Below are 24,665 nucleotides of genomic sequence, written 5' to 3' on the forward strand. Positions count from 1 at the left end.
TTGTTCTGCGTACCTGAGAGGTATGGGAAGCACTGCTCTACACCACCACTAACCTTATAAATATGCTGCCCACTGTCAACAAAGATGCCCCAGGACTCATTAAACCTTATAATAATTTATGAGTATGGTTTTACTTTAGGCAACATGAAGCTGAAACATAATAAACACAAACGTGTGCTTGCCTATTTAAGAGTTTATAAAAGTGTTTTATTATAACAATTATTTAGCTATTCCCGTGCAACATAAAGAGTTTTAAACAAAATGTGCTGTTTGACATTAAATACTCATTGTGAACATCATTCTAACTGAGCTATTACTATGGTATAAAAATTTACTGTGTTCTCATAAACCATTATTGAATGTTGGACTTGTTTTGTCATCTGTTGTGCTTAATAAAACCCTTCTAAGGTGAAGCATTTACCCAGGTATAATTCAAACATTGCTGCTGTGAACTATTTCTGGCCTGGCTGTTTTCTGCTCTTGATCAACAAGCGGCTCTGCGTGTGACGACAGCGGCGGAAATATTTTTTCGCTATTCAAAATGGCACCGTCTCAATCAGGAAGTAAGGAAAACAACTACGAAGACTAACTTGGATAAATATCCCGGTTTGAGCTACTTTGACGCGACTGTTCGTTCAAAATCAGGCCGGTGTCTTCGTGGTTAGGACTGACGGCAAATAGCGCACTCACGGTAAGTCTTAGTCGAGGATATTGTTGAAAGACCAGCGACACATCGGCTTTTTAACGAGCGGATTCTAGTCAGCCTCTCCTAGGTGCGCGTGTTTTTAACGACGGGGCACGCTGGGTTTTAAGCTGTTTGTTTTAGTCCAGCGTTATTACATTGTAGGTTATTGGTCTCCTTTGGCTGTGGATTACCCCATGGAAGTTATGTATTCAAATACATGAAATAATGGCCTGTATGCATTTGTAACGCAAGAATATACGATGAAAAACAATCTTACGACACGTTTTTATGTGGTTTTAGCAAGACAGCAGCACATATTGGGCAAACAAAAGCACAGCTTAATGTTAAGTTTAAACTGTTCGGCAATTTTAATGGAATTTTACATGAAAGTTAAATCTTTTTTACAATATTGCACTCTCTAAAATGTCGAAATCCTTGTAAAAACCTAACGCAATTCCTGGAGCGGCCTCAACGAGTTTACAAAACAAGCATACCCAAAGTCTGAAAAGGCTATGAGCGATGCTAACCTAGCTATCTCTATTATTTATCTCAAAAAAGTATTGCTTATAGCGGAAAACTGATATGGGATAATGCTCCGCTTCGACGTCCTCGACTAATGTTCGAGAAACCAAATTGTTAAATCGGCGGCTGTTTTAAAGCCCCTTTAGTTGCCTTAGAACAGCTTGTTAATGTATCGTTAACCGTCCGGCAAGCTAACAGTAGTAGCTGTGTAACACTGTCCGCGGAGCTGTGGCTGCTCTCCATTGTGCTTTGTACTCTTCAGAGGACCTTTATCATTTATTTGGTTGAAACTGAATCTCGGTTTTGCCCATTATTAAAAGGAAATCTCACTAAAAGTTTGCATAGTATGTTTGGACTTTAAGCACAAGAACCTACTTTATTAGCATTTAAATAAAGATAGCCTTTCAGAATAAACAGTGAAACGCTTAAAGTGGAAACTCTTCTCGCTATCAGAAAGCTATGTTGAGCTTCGCCTGTAGCTGCTGGCTAAAAGTTGTGATTATTCCTATTATTAGAAACCTGAATTAAGTTACATAGCCCATCTGTACGTAATACATGTAATTCACACTTTCTCGAAGTTTTGTCTCAAATGTTATGCTATCTGGGGGGTAAAATGTATCTGTTTCTACAGAGCAAGACGTTTAATCATTTAATATAAACGTGTACAACCAGACAGAGAGCGGAAGGTATACTACGATTTTTAAAAGCTGCAGTTTAAAATCACAAATGTTTTAAGGATTAAGGGCCTTTCCTCTCACATTTTACTGCACACTGCAGGTAAGCTGGCTAAAAAAAACCCTTCAACTTAAAGGGAAAACCAACTTGGCTGTTTGGAAATATTTCCAGTTGTAAAAAACATTCACAGTCAGTGCTTGGAAATGAATGGAGGGCTAATCATACCCTGTAAAGTTAAAGTGCCAGTCATTCCACCTGTTTAACCATTTTGTGGCAGTGCATTTTTGAAATTTCTCCCTCAACATTTTTGGGTTTTTAATGGAGCCGTCTGTCACAGGACTTTTTGTAACGACAACACGCGGAAACCTTTTGCACCTGCTTTGATGCAAACAGTTTAAAGTAATTTTATATAATCTACAGTCTATTGCAAACAGGTTTTGTAACTGAAATAAATAATATCCAACAGCAGCAGGTCAGTCTGTCAACCCAACTACCATGAGAAAAAAACTGTTGTTTTTTCTGATTTTTTTTTTTTTTTTTTTGTTAAATCCGCAATACTTTGTAATTGTGGTATTTTTACTCAAGGTTTATCATACCATGAGAATTTCATAACAGTCTGAGCATCACATCAACCTTAACTAACTTCAAAAACCAGAAAATAAATCAAGCATGTCTTTGTTGTTTTTCTTTTCTTTAATTTTACAGATTTGAATTCTTACAGTAAGAGACGAGCATTAAACCCAGAAACGTTGCCCTAATGTATCAGGAACATACTAATATATCAGGGGAGGTTTGGAGAGGTGAAAGGTTTCACTGGTATGAAATGAAACCAGCTCACCCAAAGCTGTCCCCTCCAGTACTTTTTTCTTTCCTGCAATTTTCACTCATTGGTTTCCACTGTGTCTTGCCTGCAGCAAAGGCTAGCCAAGCCTCTTGCAAGCCTTGACACAGCATGTTGCCATGGTGGTTGGCTATTTTTCTAATTATGTCATTCCCCCTTGCTGTGAAATGAGTAACATGCTAGGTTTCTCTCTCAGTTTTATGCACGTTTCCTAACCCCCTTGCAACAGTCAGTGACTTTTCTCTTATTTGTTGTGAAATCTGCAAATCTGCCCCCGCCCACCTCCACACCGACCTCAGCACAGACTTTAATATGACAAATAAAGCATTTTTTTGTTTTGTTTTTTCGAGTGCTTTTCTTTTACTTTAGCTTATTATAAGTTTTCATCACAGAATATGCAGCCGGGAGAACTCCTGGATATATTTACTTAGATATATTTTACATGCGATCAACTTTAACTGTCCCCAGAAAGCAACACCTAAATTATTGCATTCATATGTGAAACTGCTGGAGTTGAATAAGCAACTAGATAGGAACTCATAGCATCCTCTTCCTCCTCCAGGCAAATGCTCTCCTATGCAGCTTTAATGAAAGTGATCTGGAGGCACGCTAAAATGCGACGGGTTCTTCCTGCCCTTCCTTCTCCTCTCCAACAAGTTTCGTAAAATTTGACTCAGTTGGTTTTGCGCAATCCTAGTGACAGGCTTATAATTTGGTAGTAAAGCATATTTTTGTCCGCTGGTCTCTTCCTAACAGAGGAATATTAGTAAGGGCAACCTCTGTGCGGTGCATGTTAATGTGTGGGCTTTTCCTTCATAGCTCATTTTCCACTGAAACAGTTGATGGTTTTTTCCCCTGCAGGGCTGTTAAGGGTCACACAACCCAAGACGTGTTGTGTGTTGCCTTCAGGAACCTTAGGGATGGTGCACAGTGAATATGGCGGCATTTAACAAATTAGGAATCATAAGTTTAAAAGCTTATTCGTCTTTTGAAAGTTTCCTTCTAATACTTTTCCTTTCTTTTTTTGGGAGGGGGGTGGGGGTTTTAGCCTTTATTCTTCTTCTCCCCATGTCTTTGCTTGCCCTTTCTTCTCCCCTCTTCAACTGCTGCCAGTAATAAATTTTATTTATAGCCCATGGGTTGATTAGAGTGAGACTGAAAAATCTGAAGTGGAGGAAGGGGATTGGGCCTCCATAATATCTTTGATTTAGTCCCCAAATGGAGGGAATTTAACCTTCATCTGGTAAGGGTTCTTGCTTTATGTATTAAATGTAAGATGGATGTTTGGTCAGAAGAAACACATGAAACAACTGAACAATGTTCAAGATATATTTGTATAGTATTTACTACTACATTTTGAATAGAAGTGAGACTTCAATATCCCATCCTATCCTTTGTAGACCTGGATGATGTGTGGAAGTCCCCCAATCCACTTGATATATTGTGAAATACTCTGGTGTGCCTCACTGCTGTGTATTTCAGTTTGGTGAGGAAAATGTGTCAGATCCATTACAGGAAAGGCAAAAAGGAGTTTCAGAACAGAGCTCATCCAGGATGGAAATATGAGATAATTATTAGTGTTTGTATGGAAACATGAAGGAATACAGAGTTTGTCGTTTTTTCTTTATCTGTTCAGCTTTGTAACCAAGTCCACGTGATAAACCAGGAAGGATAGGAACTTACTTAAACGCTTACAGATAATAATTAGGATATCTGAAAGAGAGGAGACCTGACCTAATGTTTAATATATCCAGTGTTTAAAAGCACAACGTTGCATAAAAGGCATAGTGTAAGTAGACGGTAAAGTGTCATAGTTACAAAATACTAAATTACATATAGTCATTGTCCCAAATTACGTAGAATTTCCAATACTTAATATGTTATTCTTGAATAAAACATATTTGAAATTTCTTCTGTGCACATATCTTCACAAAATGCCTTTACAGTACTTATTAGGCATGTTGGCCAGTGCAAGGTTCTCACAGTGTAATAACCTTGGGTAAAAATACCACAGTTTCACTGTTTTTGAACAAAGATTTTAAAGTATTTTATTCACTTTGGTCTATTGATATAGTGTTAATGCAGAACAAATGTCATCTAAAGGCGCTTTACAAAACAAATAAATCCAATTTATTTTATACAGAAAGAAATGATCAGATGCATCCAATCATAGAGACCTGATTCAAATTCAGTTACATACTGTACAATACAAGTCAGTAGTTACAATACATCTATATATGGAAGCCTTGCCGATTTCATCCAGTCCCTGACTTTGTGGCAGTTCTTCCTCTTACTGAGCAAGCATGTGGGAACAGTGGGAGGAATGACTCCCTTTTAACAGGAAGAAGCCTCCAGCTGAATGTGGCTCAGTGTGAGCATCTATCGGCCCCGACTGACTGGGGGCTTGAGAAGACAGAGCAGACACACACAAAAAGAAACACCACATAGAAGGTCTTTTTCAGGAATAATTTCTGTTTTCAATAAGACGTACACAGAATTGATCTAGTCCGTAATGTTTTAGCCGCTTTGGCCGAGAGAAACAGAGCTAAACAGAGAAGCTTTTAGCCAGTAGTACTTTCTATGAGATAGAAATCAGCGTACATATACTTAGTAGCAGTAGCTTCTTCATTGGCCCAGTCCACTAGAGAGAGAGAGGGTTAAACGCAGAAAGACAAACCCAAGTTTACCACAAATAGAGATAATCGTTAAGTTATTGGCTAATTACTTTAGGCTAGTCACTTTTTCACCTGAGATCTCATTAAAACAGCTTAAAACTGTAAAAATGATTTCTAGTTTTGAAATTCAAAGGGTTTAGAACCTTGGTATGACCTGATATTGGTACCGAAACCATGTGTAATAGGGAAGGACATTTTTTTTTTCCGAATAAAATATTTAACTTTTACTTATGCCAAATTAGAAAAAATGACCACTTGCCTGAGGCAGGTTTGTGTTTTGTATTATTAGCAGTTATAAAGTAGATTTTTATGTTTTTTGACTTGTTTTGTTGCTGTCAGGGCCTTTAAAGCAGTTAAAATGTTCAAATGAAATGAGTTAAAACTGTACTTTTAGCATGTTGTCATTAGTGTTTGTGTGGCTAAGTAGACGTTCCTTTGTCATAAACGTGTTATATCCTGTAATTTGGTTATTAGCTTGAGTCAGCATTTGTCTTCTTCATACCACAGATAACTAAAGCTTAAGTCACTTCTGAGTATTTTTATGTCAATGTGAAGACGCAACATCTTGCCACTGTAAAGTACAGGTTTCTCTGTTCTGATGCTCAGCCAGTTTGTTTTCATGTTACCTCTGTCCCAAATCCTGACCTGCTTCATCCTGTCTAATGTGTGTTTATGAAGTTGGCAGCCAGTTTATTTATCTCAACCCACCTTTGTCCCTCAGGTTCAGGACTCAATATTTTGCACTTGGACTGAAGTTTGATCATTTCTTTTTTTTTTGTAGTAAGATAGCAGAGGGAACGCTCTTTGTTTTTGTTAAACCTTTCAGTGAGTCCTGAAATTAGGATTACTGGGAAGACTGGTCATAACTGAATCAGTGGTAAACAAATACTGCCAAGCATTATGGTTTAGATTATTGCAAAGTTACACTGGAAAACCTTACTGTTTATTCCATTACCAGTAGGGAGGAGGGTTGTGATGATTTTATTAATGCTGATACTGCTTTTTAAGGTTAATAAATATGGAGACTCTGCATAATTAATTGAAAATCTTTGTGAAATAATACTAGTGTAGAGTGTTAAAACATAAAGTTTAGTTCTCTCCATATTTATGATAATTACACTGCAACACAAACATAAAGGGTTGTACTTTTTCATATTTTTTGTCTTAATATTAATTTCTCATCCCAGTTGGGGTCATTTTTATTACTTTTGCATTCAAAATGATACAGTACAGTCTCTACAAGGTAGCATAATTCATGAGGTCATATTAAATTTAATTTAAGAAAAATTAATTACCAGTGATTTTGCTTTTCAGAATGCCCTGTTATGACAAATTAATATTAGCTCATTCATTTTTTTGTGGCACTATTGGCCTTACTTTTAGTTATTTTTCAAAAGAAGGCAGACAGGAAGTGGGGTGGAGAGAGGGGCAATACATGCAGCAAAGCTTCCTGGGTCGGGTCTTGAACCCAGAAAAGCTGCATCAAGGCTCTACCTGGATGCTGCGGACCAGCTCGTTCATTTTTGGTGATGTTTAGTTTTGTTTTTGTTTCCTTACCATTAATAGTTTCCCACATTTTAAACAATTTTCTGTGAAAAGTATTGAGCAATGTCAAGATCAGTGTGTGATTAACTGATTAAATAAAGAAAGTTTCTTCATTCCACAGAAAATATTCTTGTAAACCAAGCAGATAATGGTTAAGAGTTAACATAAATAATTTAAAAATGCAGATTTAAATTGTGAAAATTAAAAGGCAGAAATTAAGCATCAGGGTTTTTTTTTGTTTTTTGTTTTTCGATTAATCAATATAAATGACATGAAATAATTTAATTTAAAGTCACTATTCAGTGGTTGGTCTGGCAAACTTCAATTAAAGATTAAAGTGAAAAAGATGTAGTCCCGTGTAGAGATAGGCCAATGTTTTCTTATTTATCTAAATTACCATGTCCTAACAGGCCCCAAAAGGTAGCCAGTAGGATGCCAGTTTGTTTTGCTGAATTAATGGAAAACCTTTAATCAGCTGTATCCTGGTGAGCAAGCAGTTGGACCAACAGCAGGTCTGTGACTGAGTAGCCCTGATGTTCTTATCTGGACCGATCTATGTTCTTCAGAGGTGCCGTGTGAGGCAGAGCAAATCTTTAAACAGGTTAAGCATAGTTCACCTGAAATGTCTCCACTGAAGACAAAGCAACCACTTGTGCTTCAGGCAGCTTTATTTCCATCTATTAGAACATCCAGTAGATATTTGTTAAACAATAAAAACACTGCTAATAGCTCTGCTACAGTTGTTACAAGAGATAAAACATGTACTGTACTTTGAATACGTTGTTACTTTTATCCTAAAGTTGCAAAGAGCACCATTATTTTGTCATCCGTTGGTGATGTTTCTATTTAAAACTGTGAATGCAGTCTCATTTAATCCGCCAGCTCCGAGCTGAGGAGAGGCTCTAAACCGAGCTGAACTTGGCTCAGCCGGGTGCCACAGACAGCCTCAGACGGGTTCCCTGCCGCTGTGCACGTGGCCCGATGTTCTCACGCCTGCCAGAGAAGTGAGGTCAGTCAGAGTGGAGCAGAGCACTCTCTGGGTTTCAGCATAAACAGAAGGCATTTTACTGAATTTCAGTCATCCTTGTATTTTAGAGCAAAGACCGCTGTGATTTTTTTCCTGCCCACTAATTCAGTAGTTCTTGTCAATTTGCTTTTCATTGCTGTGTTCCTTGAACAGATGTAAGGAAAGCTCATTTTCACATACCGTGGTGTGGTTTAGAAATAGCAATGGAAGATTTGTGATGGAAATATAAAAAGAGAAAAAAAAGTACATCAAACCATCACAGGAAAGTAGAAGATGCGACACACAATATCAGTGAGATTTTATGTGGCGTGCGATGAAAAAGTGAGAGGAACGCGTAGGAGTGTGACATAAATGGAGAGGGAGATGGTCCATGTGAGAATCGAAAGGGCTGGTATGAGTAAATTACACCAAAGGGTGGGAAGTATCCGAAAGCAAGCCCTACCACAAGAAAGAGAAATATTCTGTTTGTTATTGTGACCTATTAAGACCTTTTACCTCTGGATCTGTTAATGCCCAGTTCAGGCTCGACGTCTAATCTTAACAACCAACTCATGCATTTCCCCCATATATAATATACCTTGTTGCAGTTTATGTAGTTGTGAGTTAAATGTAATATTTTCTAGAGGAGTAAAATAAATAAAAGTGTAAAAATTACAAAATTTTAGATGTCATTCTTTGCATCCTTTAGGTTTACGTCTATGACAAGCGTTTTGTATTTAAGTAATACCTATACAAGCTAGCCTTTTGTTAGTAAAACACCCAGTTGTTTTAAAACCTATCGCAGTGAACCTGAGCAGTAAAGCAGAAAGCCACATAAAGCTCGCATCTGTTTTTGTCCTTCAGTTCTGAGAAAATTAGACGATAGACGAAACTGGAGCAAAAGGGGCAGCTAAGTAGATTGGATATTCTTTCATTTGTCCAGCCTTTGATCTATTTTTGGTTGTGATTGTGGTGGAACTTCAAGTAGGGGTATTATCTCTAAAATCAGCATCATTACGCTGCTGCAGAGCATCTAATGTTTTTCATCCTTTGCTCTTCATGCTTGTTGACAACTTTGCTAATAGTCAAAAACTGCTGTGCACTTACCTTCCTGTTTGTTATTTACATCTTTGCTATTTTAACAGATTTGTTAGGAACGAGGTAAAAATTATTTGTGCACCTTCAAATTCTCTACATTGTGTTTCATTACAACCACAAGCTTTATGCTATTTTAATACCAGTTTCTCTAATAGACCAATGCAAAGTAGTGCATATAGGGTGAAGTGAAAGAAAGATACATGATTTTTAATGTTGTTGTTGTAATCCTGTCTGTATGTCTAGGGTTCTTGTCCTGCTGGAAGGTCTTTTGTGACCTGTTACAGGTGTTCCTACCTGCTAAAGAGAAATGCACCCCACTGCACGATGCTGCCACCACCATGTTTTACTGTGGAGATGGTGTGGATAGTGCTAACACACATATCATTTTGCATGTTGGCCAACGCGTTTGTATCTCATCTGAAATATTCTAACAAACCCTGCTTTAACAGAGCACTTGTGTTTAGAGTTGAGATTTTAGGTTAAACTGAAACCAGCTGGACATTTTGCTAGGTGACATCTGGAGGAAATTCTATGTGCTGGATTTTATTTAAGGATATTAGAGGAAATGGGGGCTGAATACAATTGCTAGTCAGACATTTTAGATTTGTATTTGTTAAACATGTTGAAAACCATATATGATTTTTATTCTGCTTCAAAATCGTGCGCTACTTTGTGTTGGTCTATCCAATAAAATTCCAATAAGGTAAATTAAAGAAAAACTGCCCATTGGTCCAGTTTATTTGTGTGGTCTGTTCCAGTCTGAAGGGACTGCTGAAAAATATTTGAATGGTGAAAATGCAATAATAACAGACTGTTAAAACCCAAATTGTTTCCATTTTCCAGCTTTCGTTTAAGACACCAGACTCACAATCATCTGATTGCTGTACTCTACAAAGTTACTGTGCAGTTCACAGCCATGTGTGTAATGCTATATGCACATTCATTTTGGGAAAATTGGGACTAAAAGAAGGCTTATGTCCGTGTCCTTCGTTTTATTTGCTTGAGGGTCTGTCCCATCAATGTGCGTCTGGACAACTGCAGGTTTAGACTTTTTGTGTGCTAATTAATAATACATGCTGTTTTGAATGATTGAACCCTGTGTTTCTCTAGGAAGCCACTCGTTCCTTTTATAAAAATTTCATCAGTGCAGTTAATAAATCCAGGCGGTCACCACAATCATAACCAACTAACGGCCCCGTTGCTGCTCCGGTCTTAAAGCAGCTGGCCCATCATCATTTTGAATCTGTTCACCTTTGATGCAGATGGACTCAGGCTGGTGATGATTCAGTGTTGCTCAGTGGACCGAATGATCGTAGTAAGTCAGCTTGTTAGTGGAAAAGACAGATGCAGGCTACAGCAGGACAGAGAATGCTAGAGGGCTCGTCTGTCACATGAGAAAAGTATGTATGCTGACCCCAATGCACCAGACGCAAGTGTGTCGAAAGTATAGCTGTGTTCCTTTCATGGTTGCATTACGAAGCGGATCAACAGGGCCATCTAACCCCATGGACCTCTGAGCTTCACTCAGGAAATGTTGCAGAAAGAAACGATAGCTGGGAGAGCAATCTGACCTGAGAGGGACCACATTAACCTCAGCGAGACACAAGGTGACCAGCAGACACTTGAGGTATCCATAAAGAAGGTTAAAGTGATAGAGCAACTGAAGAACAAACCCTGGATTTGTCTTTTTCACTCACTTCATTCCTTTCTGTCAGGCAGCTTTGGTGCTATGTGAACAATGGCAGTGGGAAGGTATTTCACATTTATGAGCTCTTGGTCTTGTGTCTCATTATTTTGTATATAATTACTTTGAAATCTCACTGTCCCTCTAGCTTTTTCAATTTATGTTTTTCTTACATGTAAAAACTAAGAAAAATCGTTGTATAATACTTCTCCATTTTCAATGGAGAAGAAGAGCTGATTCTAGGTTTCTTTTCCAGCACTCTATCGGTCTATTTGATTTATTCAGACCTAGTATATCAGCTCTAAGTGTACATGACCTAGATACTTGATCTCGTAATAAGCCATATGTTCTCTTTGATATAAGTTTGTATGACAGGAGTGTGTTTCTACAAACAGTAATGAAAAAAGGAAGCTTCCAAATTGGTTAATGTTACCTAGGTCCTTTATTTAAATACAGAAGTGGACATAAGTGGAGGTGGAAAATAATTTGACTACAGATGTTGTGATCAGACTATTTTTCTCCCTTTTACTAATGCGAGTCATTTAAGAATAGGCATTGGTGATAGTCCCAATTCGATACTACTTTTATGTCAGTTGCCCCTTTCAGATAGTTGTTTCACACCATGATCTATGTGTATAGCACCATCTATGAGGCGACTGTGGCTCAGTAGGAAGAGTAGTCGCCTTGCAATCGGAAGGTTGTGGGTTCCAGCTTCCTCCTGCTGTATGTCGATGTGCCCCTGGGCAAGGCACTTAACCTCAAGTTGCCTACCGATCTGCGTATCGGTGTATGAATGTGTGAGCATTAGTGAGTGCGATTGGGTGAATGTGGCTCTAGTGTAAAGCGCTTTGAGCGGTCTATATGACTAGAAAGACGGTATATAAGTTCAGTCCATTTACCATTTATTTATTAAGTGTAGCTATTAACTGAAAGATCCCAACACGAAATGGGGGTTGAAATCGATCCACCAATACTTTGCCCCCTCTGTAAATCCGAACATGTACATATACCAGAATGTACATATTTTATGATCATCCAGTGTATATCCAGTCTGAGAAACATGTTGATCAGCAAACTGTGATAAAAATAATAACATGCAGCAAACAGTGGGCAACAACTTTGCTTCTATTTAAACCAATGAATGCAATTTCACTGCTTGCAACGGGATTGGAACAAAAGTGTTTACTCTCTAAGGGAGTGCCCGGCCACCCTACAGAGGAAGCTCATTTCAGCCGCTTGTATCTGGGATCTCGTTCTTTCGGTCATGACCCAAAGTTCATTCCCATACGTGAGAGTGGCAACGTAGATCAAATGGTAAACCAAGAGCTTTGCTTTTTCGGCTCAGGTCTCTCTTCACCACAACAAACCATCCTCATTACTGTGGCGGCCCCACTGATCCGTCTGTCAATATCCCGCTCCATTCTCCCCTCACTTGTGAACAAGACCCCAAGGGCAGCTCTGCCAGAGTCCAACATGCACCGAAAACAGGTCCAACAACTCGTGCTCTGGTTGTAAAGAGATCGGATGGCCCGCAATAAAGGGGCCCAGGCTCCATACTACTAGAGCGCCCCCCCCACAGGCCACCATGAGGGACATGGTTGAATGCCTTCTCCAGGTCCACAAAACACGTGGACCGGTTGGGCAAACTCCCATGAACCCTTGAGCACCCTGTAGAGGGTGTAGAGCTGGTCCAGTGTTCTACAGCCAGGAAGAAAGCCACACAGGCACTGTCCCCGACCACCACGCAGTGTTAAAGAGGGATGTCAGCCACAACAACCCCACAACATTCAGAGACTTCAGGTACTCAGGGAGGATCTCGTCCATCCGCGAAGTCTCCGTGGAGTTTTTTGACCACCTTGGTGACTTCAGCCTGGGTGATGAGTCTGACTTCGAGTCCCCAGTCTCTGCTTCCACCAGGGAAGGCATAATGGTAAGATTGATGAGTTCCTCAAAGTACTACTTCCACCACCCAATAATGTCCCCAGCTGAGGTCACGATCTTTCCCCTACCCGAAGGCAGGGATGCAACCCTGTCATCCACTGGGGTAAACCCCAACATGAGACAGCTGAGCTGGGGGCAGGTCCCCTCCACCACTGCAAACAGTGTTGGTGAAGCACTGCTTCCCTTTCCTCAGGTGCCAGATGGATCTGAGGCTGTTGAAAATTGTGCTCTCTTCAGCCTTTAGAAAATCTGCTGGCTAATCTTGCGCTTAACTAGGTGCTTCCTCAGATTAGAAGTATTCCTGCCGCTGGCCTTGCACTTCACATCACAAACATTGCAGCGAACGTAATCTGCATCGCATTTTGAAAAGTGGAGCCTACCTCTCGAGCGCTTTCTATTTGCCACGTTTGCTTTGTTTACTGTAGCAGCACCTTCAGACGTCATCACGCTATGGTGCGTGCAATGCCCACTTTTTCACTTCTTCTGTGGAACAATGATGCGTTTAGGTACCGAGACATGGTAGCTTTTGATTTTATGTGAATAGGTACTCGTTTGTACCGACGGAATTCGGTCTGTATCTATAAATGTACTGAATTTGGAACCGATCCCTAGGTACAACCAAGTCCATGTGTAAACCCACTTTAAATGCAATGTAGTGCCCCCCACCCCAGAATGATGTAATGTCCTTTTTAACTGCAGTTGAATGATGATGGAATGTTGAAACAAACCGGCGGCGGTGTTTGTAGGCTACTAGGCTATGTTCGACTGACTGTATGTGTTATTGCTAATGAGCTATCTAGCAAATATTGTGGGTAATAAAGTTAAACTTCCCCACTAAACCTCCCCAGTTTTTAATGCAAAAATTTCTTCACATGCTTATGTCAGTCCTTCTCAACTTTCTTCTCATCCTTTTTTGTTTTGTTTTGCGAATTTGTGCCCATGACAGATTTTGCCTCTTCATGGTGGCAGTACTAGTAGTGACACTGAGAGGAGACCGTGGGGGAGGGACGGCAGGAGGGCGCAGCGGATTGGAAGGTCTACAGACTTCTTTGGAATTTAAGAACACAAGCCTGTCATTATAGAATGGTTTAAGATGGTGTGTAATGTTTGCAGCGGTTTTGCAGTGCTAGATACAACAAAATTCTCATTACCAAAAAACAATCGTAATTAATATTTAAAAAAAAAAAAACAATTTCTTCCATCGCCCTTTCCACGGTTGCTGCCCTAGGCAATTACCTATGTTGCCTATGCGACAACACAGCCCTGCACTCCAATTTAGTTTTATGTTCGGACAGATTTAGGGGTGGACTTGCTGATGTGCTTTGGATCATTGTTTTGCACTTTAACTTAAGGTGATGGCAACACTTTCTCCTTCAAGATTTCCTGTAGAGAGCAGAATTCATGGTTCTAACAATTACAGCAAGCTGTCCCGATCTTGAAGCGACTGTCACACTACTGCCACCATGTTTGAGCGTCAACATGATGTTCTTTTATGAAAAATTTTTAATTTTGTACAAGGTGCGACGAAAAACACCTTCCACAAAGTCCCATTTCCTCGTCAGTTCGCAGAATATTTTCCCGAAGATCTAGAGGATCATTAAGACTTTTGGCAAATGTTTGAAGGACCTTTGTATTTTTTTTTTTTCTGGTCAGCACTTGCTCTCACCAGCGTTCTCTGAAGTACGAAGCCCTTCAAAAAAAAGCCTTGTAATCCTTTCCAGGCTGATTGATGTTAGTAACTATGTTTCTCACTGTTCTTGAATTTCTTTAGATCAGGGCCAAATTTTTTGCTTTTTGAGCCTTTTCAAGCTACTTTGTGTAGGCAAGCAGGTTCTATTTAAATGATTTCAGTGATCTGTCAGTGATCATATCCGGGTTTGTAAAACACGGGTCTTGCTCCGGTTGATAATGTTTCCATGCAAAGCAGTTTGCTGAAGTGCCATGCTAACATGCTAACATTTTCTCTTTGCTTTTATATGACTCATTAATAATTCAGCCCATTCCATATTTCATTGCAGTTCAAGCTTATTGTACGTATACAAACACAGAAAAAAAGTCATTTTGGTTCTCAAACTTTGTACTTTCCTTTGAATATAATAAAATAAAGCCTCTTGTGTTTCATTTGTGCTTTTCATAGCTGTCCCCAACAATGACAATTGTCACATGACAGAGTCAGACAGAGACCTTCAGCCCCCACACAGTTTCTCTTTCATTTTGAATTGTAAAGGGGTGAAAAACACTTCTGTTATAAATCAAGAAAATAATGTAGTCGGCCTAATACACAATTTTTATAGATTTGCCAATGAAAACAGGCCATGATTTTATTTAAAAAGGGAAGCACAGAGTGCTTCCACATTGCTTTATGTCTGGGATAGACTGACACAAAACAGGATGCAGCACAACCATTAAAAGATACAATACAATATACAGGTAAGTTTCATCAGGGGAGTCCAAAAGCAAACATTTAAAATGCCAGAACCTAAATGACTGGAATCTCAGTGTGATACATGAGAGTAGATTGGGACATCCCTTATTGTGACCTCTATAATTATCGAAATTGTTCAAAACAAATTTACATTTTAAATTAAGAAGATTTCTATTCCAATGCTAGGCATATTTATTTGCTTAATAATACTCATTACTCATTACTCATGGCTTATTTATCTGCTTACTCCAATATGTATTTACTAATGTAGTAGTGTTCAAAAAGGAAGAAAAACTACACATGTACCTGTTAGTAATGTTTTTACTTTCCTAATTTTTCCTTTGTCATTTATTACCTTGCATGTTGCTTGTCCCCACATTTTAATAAACTCTACAGTAAATTCAACAGAACCCTTGAAATCTGAATTAGGGACAAACAGCCATATTCATAACACAATTTTAAAGTCAGACTCCACATGTGACTGCCCAAATGCTCCTTGGATGGCACACACGCGCCAAGCAGGGTGATTGTCATCCTCGTGAGCATTAATTGTGACTTAGCGGCTTAAGGAAGTCACACTTCCCAGGGTGATCTCCATGTGCTCTGGCAGGATAGGAAAGGCCACCAGCACACATCAGGAAGTCATTTCTTGCCACACACTGACTTTTATCTACCTGCCACCTATTGCAAGCACATGTTGGATGCTTTAACTGAGACGCATTTCTGTGGTTTTGGGATGACAGAGGGGGTGGCTGCCTGTTAACCCCTCTTGACTCATGCAGCCTAAACTAAAGCAGATAGAATGTGGTCTTATCATGGCAAGGTTTTCCAACATAACATGTGTTGTTTTTTCTTTGTAATTTTCAGCCCATTGAATGTGTACATATGCACATTCAACTTTTAAAAGATTTTCCTAACACTGCACATTAAATTGGCTAATCTGGTTTATCACATTGCTGAATAGGACCACCCAGAGAGAGAGAGAGAGAAACACATGAGAGAGGGGAAGACAAAAAAAAGAAAGGTTATAATCCAGAACACTCTTGGTGTAAATTAGGTCAAATTGGTTGAGCCCCTTTACAGAGGTGTTATAGTAATTTCTGTAGTAAACAGTTTTCTAGTGATTGAGATATTATTTTGAACCCTGATACACACACACAGTTATTCTATTATTAACACAATGTACACAATTAATAGCATCTCCTTTGGAATTGGAGAATCCTTGTTTCCTCTTTCCTGAATGTAAACTTATCTCTCTCTCTTACATAGATGATAACCTGTTTTCATCCCAGTAATAGTTTGCCTCATCACCTCTCCCTTCCTCCCCTGCAGGAGTTCAGAGTAGTAGGGGGTTTTCGCCTCTTTTCCGGTAATGAGAACCGTTACAGGAAGGGGGTTATCTGGGAGCGTTCTTGCAGTAATCACTATCGATTATCCTCAGAAGCTGTCTTGATTATCAGGGGTGGGTGTTGCAAACTGGGGGACAGCAAGAGGACTCAGTTTATCATCACTGAGAGACAGTCACCAGCTTTGACTTGGAGGGTGGCATGTTTGTTGGTGGTTGGGGGATCAAAGTATTGGAAAGAATTTGTGCTACTAATAAATGACCACAGTTAATAAGAAGCAGTCTCACCTTTTGATGCTGTGATGTTGGTGGTGAAGGTTGCCTGCTCCGGCTAACGATGGAAACATTAGCGGTCTCAGCTATCACGTCATTATATCCTGACTGTAACAACTTTATTTAGAGCTTTCTCCAACCCACTTCTTGCATGATATCTTATTTTTCAAATGATCCATTTGTCTCTGAAATCTGCCAGCTTGTTTTCAGGTCATTTGTCTAAGTAATCAGCCCATTCTTTGCCCCCTCACATTTGTTTTACACTGGCAGCCTGAAAAGAAAATGGCTTCCCTTGTGTCTCTTTGCAATATGAGTGGGGAATATGTTGGATCAGGTCTATTTCATGCACCCCCACTTGGACACACAAAGCAGCTCTTAGTTAGACCCACATGAACCCTATTAGTATTTATTACCTCATTGTCCATAGTGAACATGTCTGGCATGTGTTCCAGACTGAGGGGAAACTGGGGGAAGGACCGCAGTAAGGATGGTGTGAAATAGTGGGTTGAAAAAGAGAGTTGCTTGTGTTGTGAAAATCACTGGGAGACTAGCATTTACTGAACATTCATATGGTAGTCGCACAGCAGTTTCTTTTTTGTTTTTCTGCCATATTTTATGTTGTATCAGCATTTTACACAGTGCCTTTTTATAAGAGAGAGAAGAAACTTATTTATGTCTGAGGGAGACATATTTCGAAATCCAAACTGAGCATGATCCTCTTAGTTTCAGTTCATTTCATAAATCCCACAACTAAGGTGACTGACACACAGGTTGCCAGCCTTTTAATGTGGAGTTTATTGTTTGTATTGAATGACATAGAGAGTTGCTCTCAACTCACAATTAGAAAAGAAATCCTTTTCAGTGAACCAAAGGCACAGATGTAGTCATTTACACCAGGATAACCCAGACCATCGTCGAACAGAGCTTATCAGAGCCACAAGGCAATCAAAATATAATCCTGAAGGTTGCAGATTGTTTGCAGTTTGGTCTTCTTTCTGCCTGTCTAAATAACGCTCATAATCATACTCATTCCCCAACTTCCCCGTGACCCGAAAAATATATTCTGTTAGGTCTTTTTTTTATTTTTTATATCAAAAGCAATTTTGTTTTTACTTTAAGTAACATGAGAAGACTTTGTAAATATATGTGAGGAACACAATAGAAGGGTTAAAGTTGTAAGTTTGGTAGCACTGCAGGAGATCTTCTTGATCCTAATGACTCTGGTCTAGCCAGTGTGACCTGTCTCTGTGCTTGACACGTTTACACTTTGGATCATGAAGCAGACAAGCATATGGTGGCTTCAGCAGGAAACCCTCCCATACGTGCTCATTATTCCAGCCATGGGATTGTGCTTTGTGCCTGTAAACATATAGAACATCGCATGACATATCCTGTTGTGGTTTAATTGCTTCTCTAATGGATGCAAACGTTTCATAATGTCAGCTGACAGCTAATTAATGAAGGCAATCAGTCAAATAATTGAAAACCTTGAACTTTGTTTTATTAATGAGATCTGAGTTTAGTTCATGTGCTCACAAACACAGCTGGAATTAGGCTTTTAAATGGAGGCTTTGTTATCTTGTGTAGCATGCACTGTAAGAAGACCATTTCAAAGGAGTCAAATCAGCCACACTTTTAGTTTTGGTTACTTTTGTTGCTTTACTTACTCAGTGTGAAAGAAAGACAAGTTCAAAAAGTTGTTTTTGCTTTAGATTAATGATGTTGATCTAACATCTGATTCTCCCTTTCTTCTCTATTCCATTAACCCCCACCCTCTTCCCCAGGTCATGGAGAGTACTTGTCCTTGTTTAAAGTACTGACTCATACACAGCCAGCACGTGGGTGGCGGTAGAGGGGTGCATTGTCTAAGTTTGCTGGTAGTCATGTGTGAAGCTCTGGTCTGATGTCCACCCTTACCTCAGTGCTGGCCATGGACGGGGAGAACTACCTGCATCCAGAAGGCCCTCAGCTAAACAGCAGCATGTTCTCAATGGGCCCCTCAAACATGGAGGCAAGTGATTTATTTGCATTAAAGCTGTCAAGACCTTAGTGCTGAAGTTCAGTATTAAAAATGCAAGAAAATCTGATTTTCTTTAAGTAAAGTGTTTGGTTTCAAATAATTGGCTGTTGCCTTTAGGTAATTGTTAAAATTTGCCAGCAGTTATTAGTTCAGACCATTGAGAGGACTGAAATATTCATCTGCAAGAATTTACAGTTGCAAACATACATTTACATACATTGTATAGAAAGACAACATTTCTATCATTGTCTGACATTAAATCAGACTAGATAATTATTTTTATTGGAATTCAGAAGTTTACATACAGTACACCAAGGTTACTGTGCTTCCAAATACTTTGGGAAAACCCAATTAATGCCGTCTTGTATTTGCTTCAGATGAGCAAATTTTGAGGCACAGCTGTGGATGTATTTCAAGGCAACACCTCAAACCTAATTCAGCTCTCCCCTCTGTGACATCAAAGAAAAATAAAAATAAAACTCAGGCACGATATCTGATACAGGATAGTGGACCTCCACAAATGTGGGTCATTTCAGGGGCAGTGTCTAGATGTCTGAAGGTGCCACGTTCATCTGTTCGAGCAAGTGTATGCAAACCACACAGCAAGAAAGATGTCAGTGCTCTAAGAGCAACATAAAAGAATAGACTACACTTTGCACCCAGGGACAGAGCCTTTAATTTTTGGACAAATGTCTTTGGTCTGATGAAACTAAATAATGGCCGTCACTAATTTGCAGGAAAATAGAAGAAGCTTGTAATCCTGAGAACATCTTCCTAACTGTGGAGTACAGGGGTGGCAGTATCATGTTTTGCATGGAGGACATGCTGTGGGAAGGTCTTTTGTAATTATTATGTGGAAATATTGAAGCGATATCTTAAGACATCAGCCAAAACGTTAAAACCTGGGCACAAATGTATTTAAACTCAAATTTATTTTTCATAAACAATTAGCTACAAAGTGGCTTAAAGACAACAAAGTCAATGTTTTGTAGGGGCCATCACAAAACCCTGGTGCCAGTCCCATAATTAATGTAGGTAGAAATGAAAAGGTGTGTGGCTGCCTATAACTCTGATCCAGTTGTGTAGGAGGGATGGGCCAAAATGCCTACAAACTATTGTGAGGAGCTTGTAAAAGGACACCTAAAATGTTTGAACCAAGAAATACTGTTTATCATAGTTTAAAAGATACTATTATCAAGTAGCAGAAAGATGAATGTAAACTACTGAATCTGAAGAAGGTTTTAAAGACACCCCTCCTAATAAATATTGCTGTTTTGCAAATAGGAATAATATTGGTAATCCTAATTGACCTAAAACTAGAAAGGTTTAGTCTGAGTTATTGCAGGAATATCAGGTTCTAGGTATTCTATAGTGTATGTAAACATCTGGTTTGCAACACTGGTAAATTTAAAAATACCTAAAGTTGTGTGTCACCAGCATAATTATAGTAAGGGATGTTGTAATACGCTATAAACCGGGCTAGGGGGAGCATGCACATACCAAATAAAAGAGACCAAAGAACAGGGCCTTGAGGAACTCCTCGTGTGGTCTTTGTTTGCTTTGATTTATGTGTGCCAAAAGAAACGAAGTAGTTAAGGTTTGCCATCTATGATTATGACAAACTTAGCGGTTCATATTACCTCTTTACACTTTCCCTGCAAGAGAATAAATAGCAAGTCTGCCTAAAACCTTTGACAGGACTCGAAGAACAGGTTTAACTTATCTTAAGACTGGTCCATGTGACATGTGGTAAATGCCAGTCATCTAAAACTATAGAAAAAGGAAGCAATCCTCTGGTGGAGGTATTTAAATAATTATTACGTCATTTGGTTTGAAATGCCAAGTCTTTTAGGTGTTTGCACCATGTTTTTTTATAACGTATATGTGATAAATAGTGGATTACTGGTTTCTGTGTAATTAAAAAGAATATTTTAAACTCATTGTCTAACTCTATTTTAAGGTCCCTCAACCAAAGAAATATTCCCTAAAACGTTTGACATGTTCCTACTATGTTTGCTTTATTTCATAAGTGATTGAAATGACCTACTTTCTGAAAACAACAGGGCTTCTGTTGGATTTTGTTAGATCTTACTGAGCCTCACAGAGGCAACATGGGGTGAAAATGAAATTTATTGTAACTTGATAGGTATTGGTCAAGTTTGATTTGAAGGTTAAAACTGAATGGCTTCTACAAGATGTTACTTTACCTGTACCTTTACTCTTCATGTTTCAGAGTTCAATATTTGGCTCCTCTGGTACCTGGGAATCCTTCTCTCAGCAGCCTGGATACTGCCCTATGCAATCTGGAAACCAGTAAGTTATTACAAAATTGCAGCCTTGCTTGCAGTGCTGTCACAAGACACAATCTCAATTTTACCAGCAAAAAAAAAAATTGCAAATGCTCCCACCTGTTGTGACCTATTGCAGTCCCCCCACCCCATCAGCTAACATGATGCTGGATGGTCTAATCTGTCAGACCTCTTTCGCTTCCTGCTGTGGGCGTCTTGACGTCAGCCTACTTTTGGGTTGGGGGGAGTGTTAGACTTCCTGCAAGTTAGAGCTGCCTGTGTGATCTTGCCACTAAATACGATGTGCCCTTTTAAACACAAACTGCGCAACAGTTAGCTGTTACAGCATTGTGTTTGTGTTTCCTGCTAACCAGCAAGAAAACCTATTAGTACAGAGGCAGGTGTTGCTTTGCACAGGTGGATGTTGGCCCACCATCAACCCAGAAACCACTGTTTAGCTCTTAGTATTATTATTTGTTATAGAATTTGTTTTAAATGCTCACAAAACTGTATAGCAGGTTTCATTTTATGTGTAGAAAAGACGTGTTGCAAGCAGTGATATCCAATATCTCTTGAATTCTTCATTTCTGCCAGTTAGTAATTAAGGGCTGATGGTTGTAATGGATAATGTTTTGTTCTTCCTGAGGCAAAACATCTAAAAGTTTTTTGTTTTGTTCTCTCCAAAACGATTTCTTTTAGCTCAAGCGATGAATAGATTTTTGCAAAGTTGTGTTTCATTTTGCTACTGCGATCCACGCTGTGTTTCTTTGAAAGTTAAACTTTCTGGTGACGTGAAGGCACAGTGTGTGGTTTTCAAGTTCACTCAAAGTGGAGTTTTATGATGTCAAGCTCATTGTGCAAGACTCTATCTCACTTTCTATCTTACTATGTGCAGAGAGGAAACACATTAAAACAGGGGTCTGTGGTTAGGAGCAATATGATGTGATTCATTATCAATTGGCTTAGACTTGGGTTGTTTAGATCTTAATCAGCAGAATTAAATTGAGGTGGCATTTAAAAAAGCGTGAACCTAACATTCTCAATAGGGTTGTGTTTGCAGAGTTTTTTGCTTTCAGAGGTTTCCTAGAACACCAAGGTCAGATCTTTAAGAAATCAGACAGAAAACTTAATCTTGTAGTTTTTGTATCACTACCTGTAATTGTGTTTACTTCTGGTTTTCTTATCCCCATGACCTTGTGTGCTCTGAAGGACCACATTTGATACCTGTTGCTTGGTTAACTTTACACTCTCCTGTCAAAAGTATAACTGATTAGGCTTGAAAGCACGGTCTTGTCTGTTCAGATTGTCGTTATGGACGTGCGGAGGAGTGAAATGATCACATGACACCGGTGCAGAGAAAATGTGCATGGGAAGTGCTATGTTTGCTCGAATTGTTTACCTGCATTTCCCACTCACATCTGTACAGCACATACTGTTCCTACGAACGATCATAAGCACATAAAGACAAATATATCTAATTCTTCTAAATAATTTATCCTCTTAATTTGTGTGCTAGCATTTATTTGACAGCATTCAGACTGATAGAAAGATACCACTTTACTGTGATTATTGCTTTAGTGCTGGAAGGTGTTAGGATATGCTATGCAACATCAAGCTGCAACAGATCTGTTGTTGTCTTTTGTGGAACCAACACCAGACTCTTACAAACCACAGAAACCTCTGTGCCTACTGTATCTCATCAAAAACAAATGTTTTAAGACTGGTGCATTGTTGGCAGTTGACAGAGTTACATAATATAACGTGCAAAAGAAAATGTCTGCATTTGTTACTCCAGGCAGAGCATGGCTATTGGTTACCTAGCTTTAGTTGTTACAATGATCTATGCATATACACTCACCGGCCACTTTATTAGGTACACCTTGCTAGTACCGGGTTGGACCACCTTTGCCTTCAGAGCTGCCTTAATCCTTCGTGGCAAAGATTCAACAAGGTACTGGAAACATTCCTCTGAGAGTTTGTTCCATATTGACATGATAGCATCACACAGATGCTGCAGATTTGTCAGCTGCACATCCATGATGCAAATCTCCCGCTCCACCACATCCCAGAGGTGCTCTATTGGATTGAGATCTGGTGACTGTGGAGGCTATTTGAGTCCAGTGAACTCATTGTCATGTTCAAGAAACCAGTCTGAGATGATTCGTGCTTTATGACATGGGGCATTATCCTGCTGGAAGTAACCATCAGAAGATGGGTACACTGTGGTCATAAAGGGATGGACATGGTCAGCAACAATACTCAGGTAGGCTGTGGCGTTGACACGATGCTCAGTTGGTACTAAAAGTGTTCCAAGAAAAATATCCCCCACACCATTACACCACCACCACCAGCCTGAACCGTTGATACAAGGCAGGATGGATCCATGCCTTCATGTTGTTGATGCCAAATTCTGACCCGACCATCTTAATGTCGCAGCAGAAATCGAGACTCATCAGACCAGGCAACATTTTTCCAATCTTCTATTGTCCAATTTTGGTGAGCCTGTGTGAATTGTAGCCTATTCTTAGCTGACAGGAACGGCACCCGGTGTGGTCTTCTGCTGCTGTAGCCCATCCGCCTCAAGGTTCAACTTGTTGTGCGTTCAGAGATGCTCTTCTGCATGCCTTGGTTGTAACGAGTGGTTATTTGAGTTACTGTTGCCTTTCTATCAGCTCAAACCAGTCTGGCCATTCTCCTTTGACCTCTGGCATCAACAAGGCATTTGCGCCCACAGAACTGCCGCTCACTGGATATTTTATCTTTTTCTGACCATTCTCTGTAAACCCTAGAGATGGTAGTGCGTGAAAATCCCAGTAGATCAGCAGTTTCTGAAATACTCAGACCAGCCCGTCTGACACCAACAACCATGCTACATTCAAAGCCGCTTAAATCACCTTTCTTCCCCATTCTGATGCTTAGTTTGAACTGCAGCAGATCATGTTGACCATGTCTACATGCCTAAATGCATTGAGTTGCTGCCATGTGATTGGCTGATTAGAAATTTGCGTTAACGAGCAGTTGGACAGGTGTACCTAATAAAGTGGCCGGTGAGTGTATATATATATATATATATATATATACAGTTGAACCCAGATATATACATGCATGGTATGAAAAGACATGTAAACTTATTTTTAGACAGTAAGTCAGACTAAATGTTTGCTGTTTAAGGTCAGTTAGGATTCAGAAGGTTTGCTTAATGGCAGAAAAATGAGCAGAATAATTGTTTTGTTTTAGGGACCACAGGAAACTTCGCTGGATATTAAGGTCCCTGAGTCCATTTGCAAACTGTAATCTTTTCTTTTATGTTGGTTCCTAATTAAATGGCTTCTTCCTCTATGAGCGGCCTTTCAGCCCATGTCGGTACAGAACTGATTTCACTAATGACACTTTTGTCTTTTTCTTCTTATTCTGGGTATGATTTGGTCATTTCACACTGAAACATGTTAATCTCTGGGATACAGAACCCGTCTCCTTCCTGAACAGTTTGATAACTTAACATTCCCAGGCTGTTTATATTTTTATATAATTTGAATTTATAGTTTGTTTTATAGTTTATACTTTATAGTTTGAATAGTTGAATATGACACCGTTAGACATCTGGAAATCGTACCCAAGGATGACCCAGACTTGTGGCCGGTC

At 39.4% G+C, this 24,665-nt stretch overlaps 1 protein-coding gene across 1 annotated transcript in view; it reads left to right on the top strand.

The window, feature by feature from the left end:
• Window positions 1-358: 358 nt before the first annotated feature.
• si:ch73-63e15.2 (protein strawberry notch homolog 2) overlaps window positions 359-24,665 on the top strand; it is a 75,412-nt gene continuing 51,105 nt past the window's right edge. The window contains exons 1-3 of the mRNA XM_047375044.1: window positions 359-691; window positions 18,500-18,726; window positions 20,969-21,048. Of these exons, the coding sequence (XP_047231000.1) occupies window positions 18,619-18,726; window positions 20,969-21,048 (188 nt within the window). The 5' untranslated portion in view covers window positions 359-691; window positions 18,500-18,618. The remainder of the gene's footprint in view (window positions 692-18,499; window positions 18,727-20,968; window positions 21,049-24,665) is intronic.

Source organism: Girardinichthys multiradiatus, chromosome 9, assembly GCF_021462225.1.
Source record: "Girardinichthys multiradiatus isolate DD_20200921_A chromosome 9, DD_fGirMul_XY1, whole genome shotgun sequence".
In the NCBI taxonomy this organism is placed as follows: Eukaryota; Metazoa; Chordata; class Actinopteri; order Cyprinodontiformes; family Goodeidae; genus Girardinichthys; species Girardinichthys multiradiatus.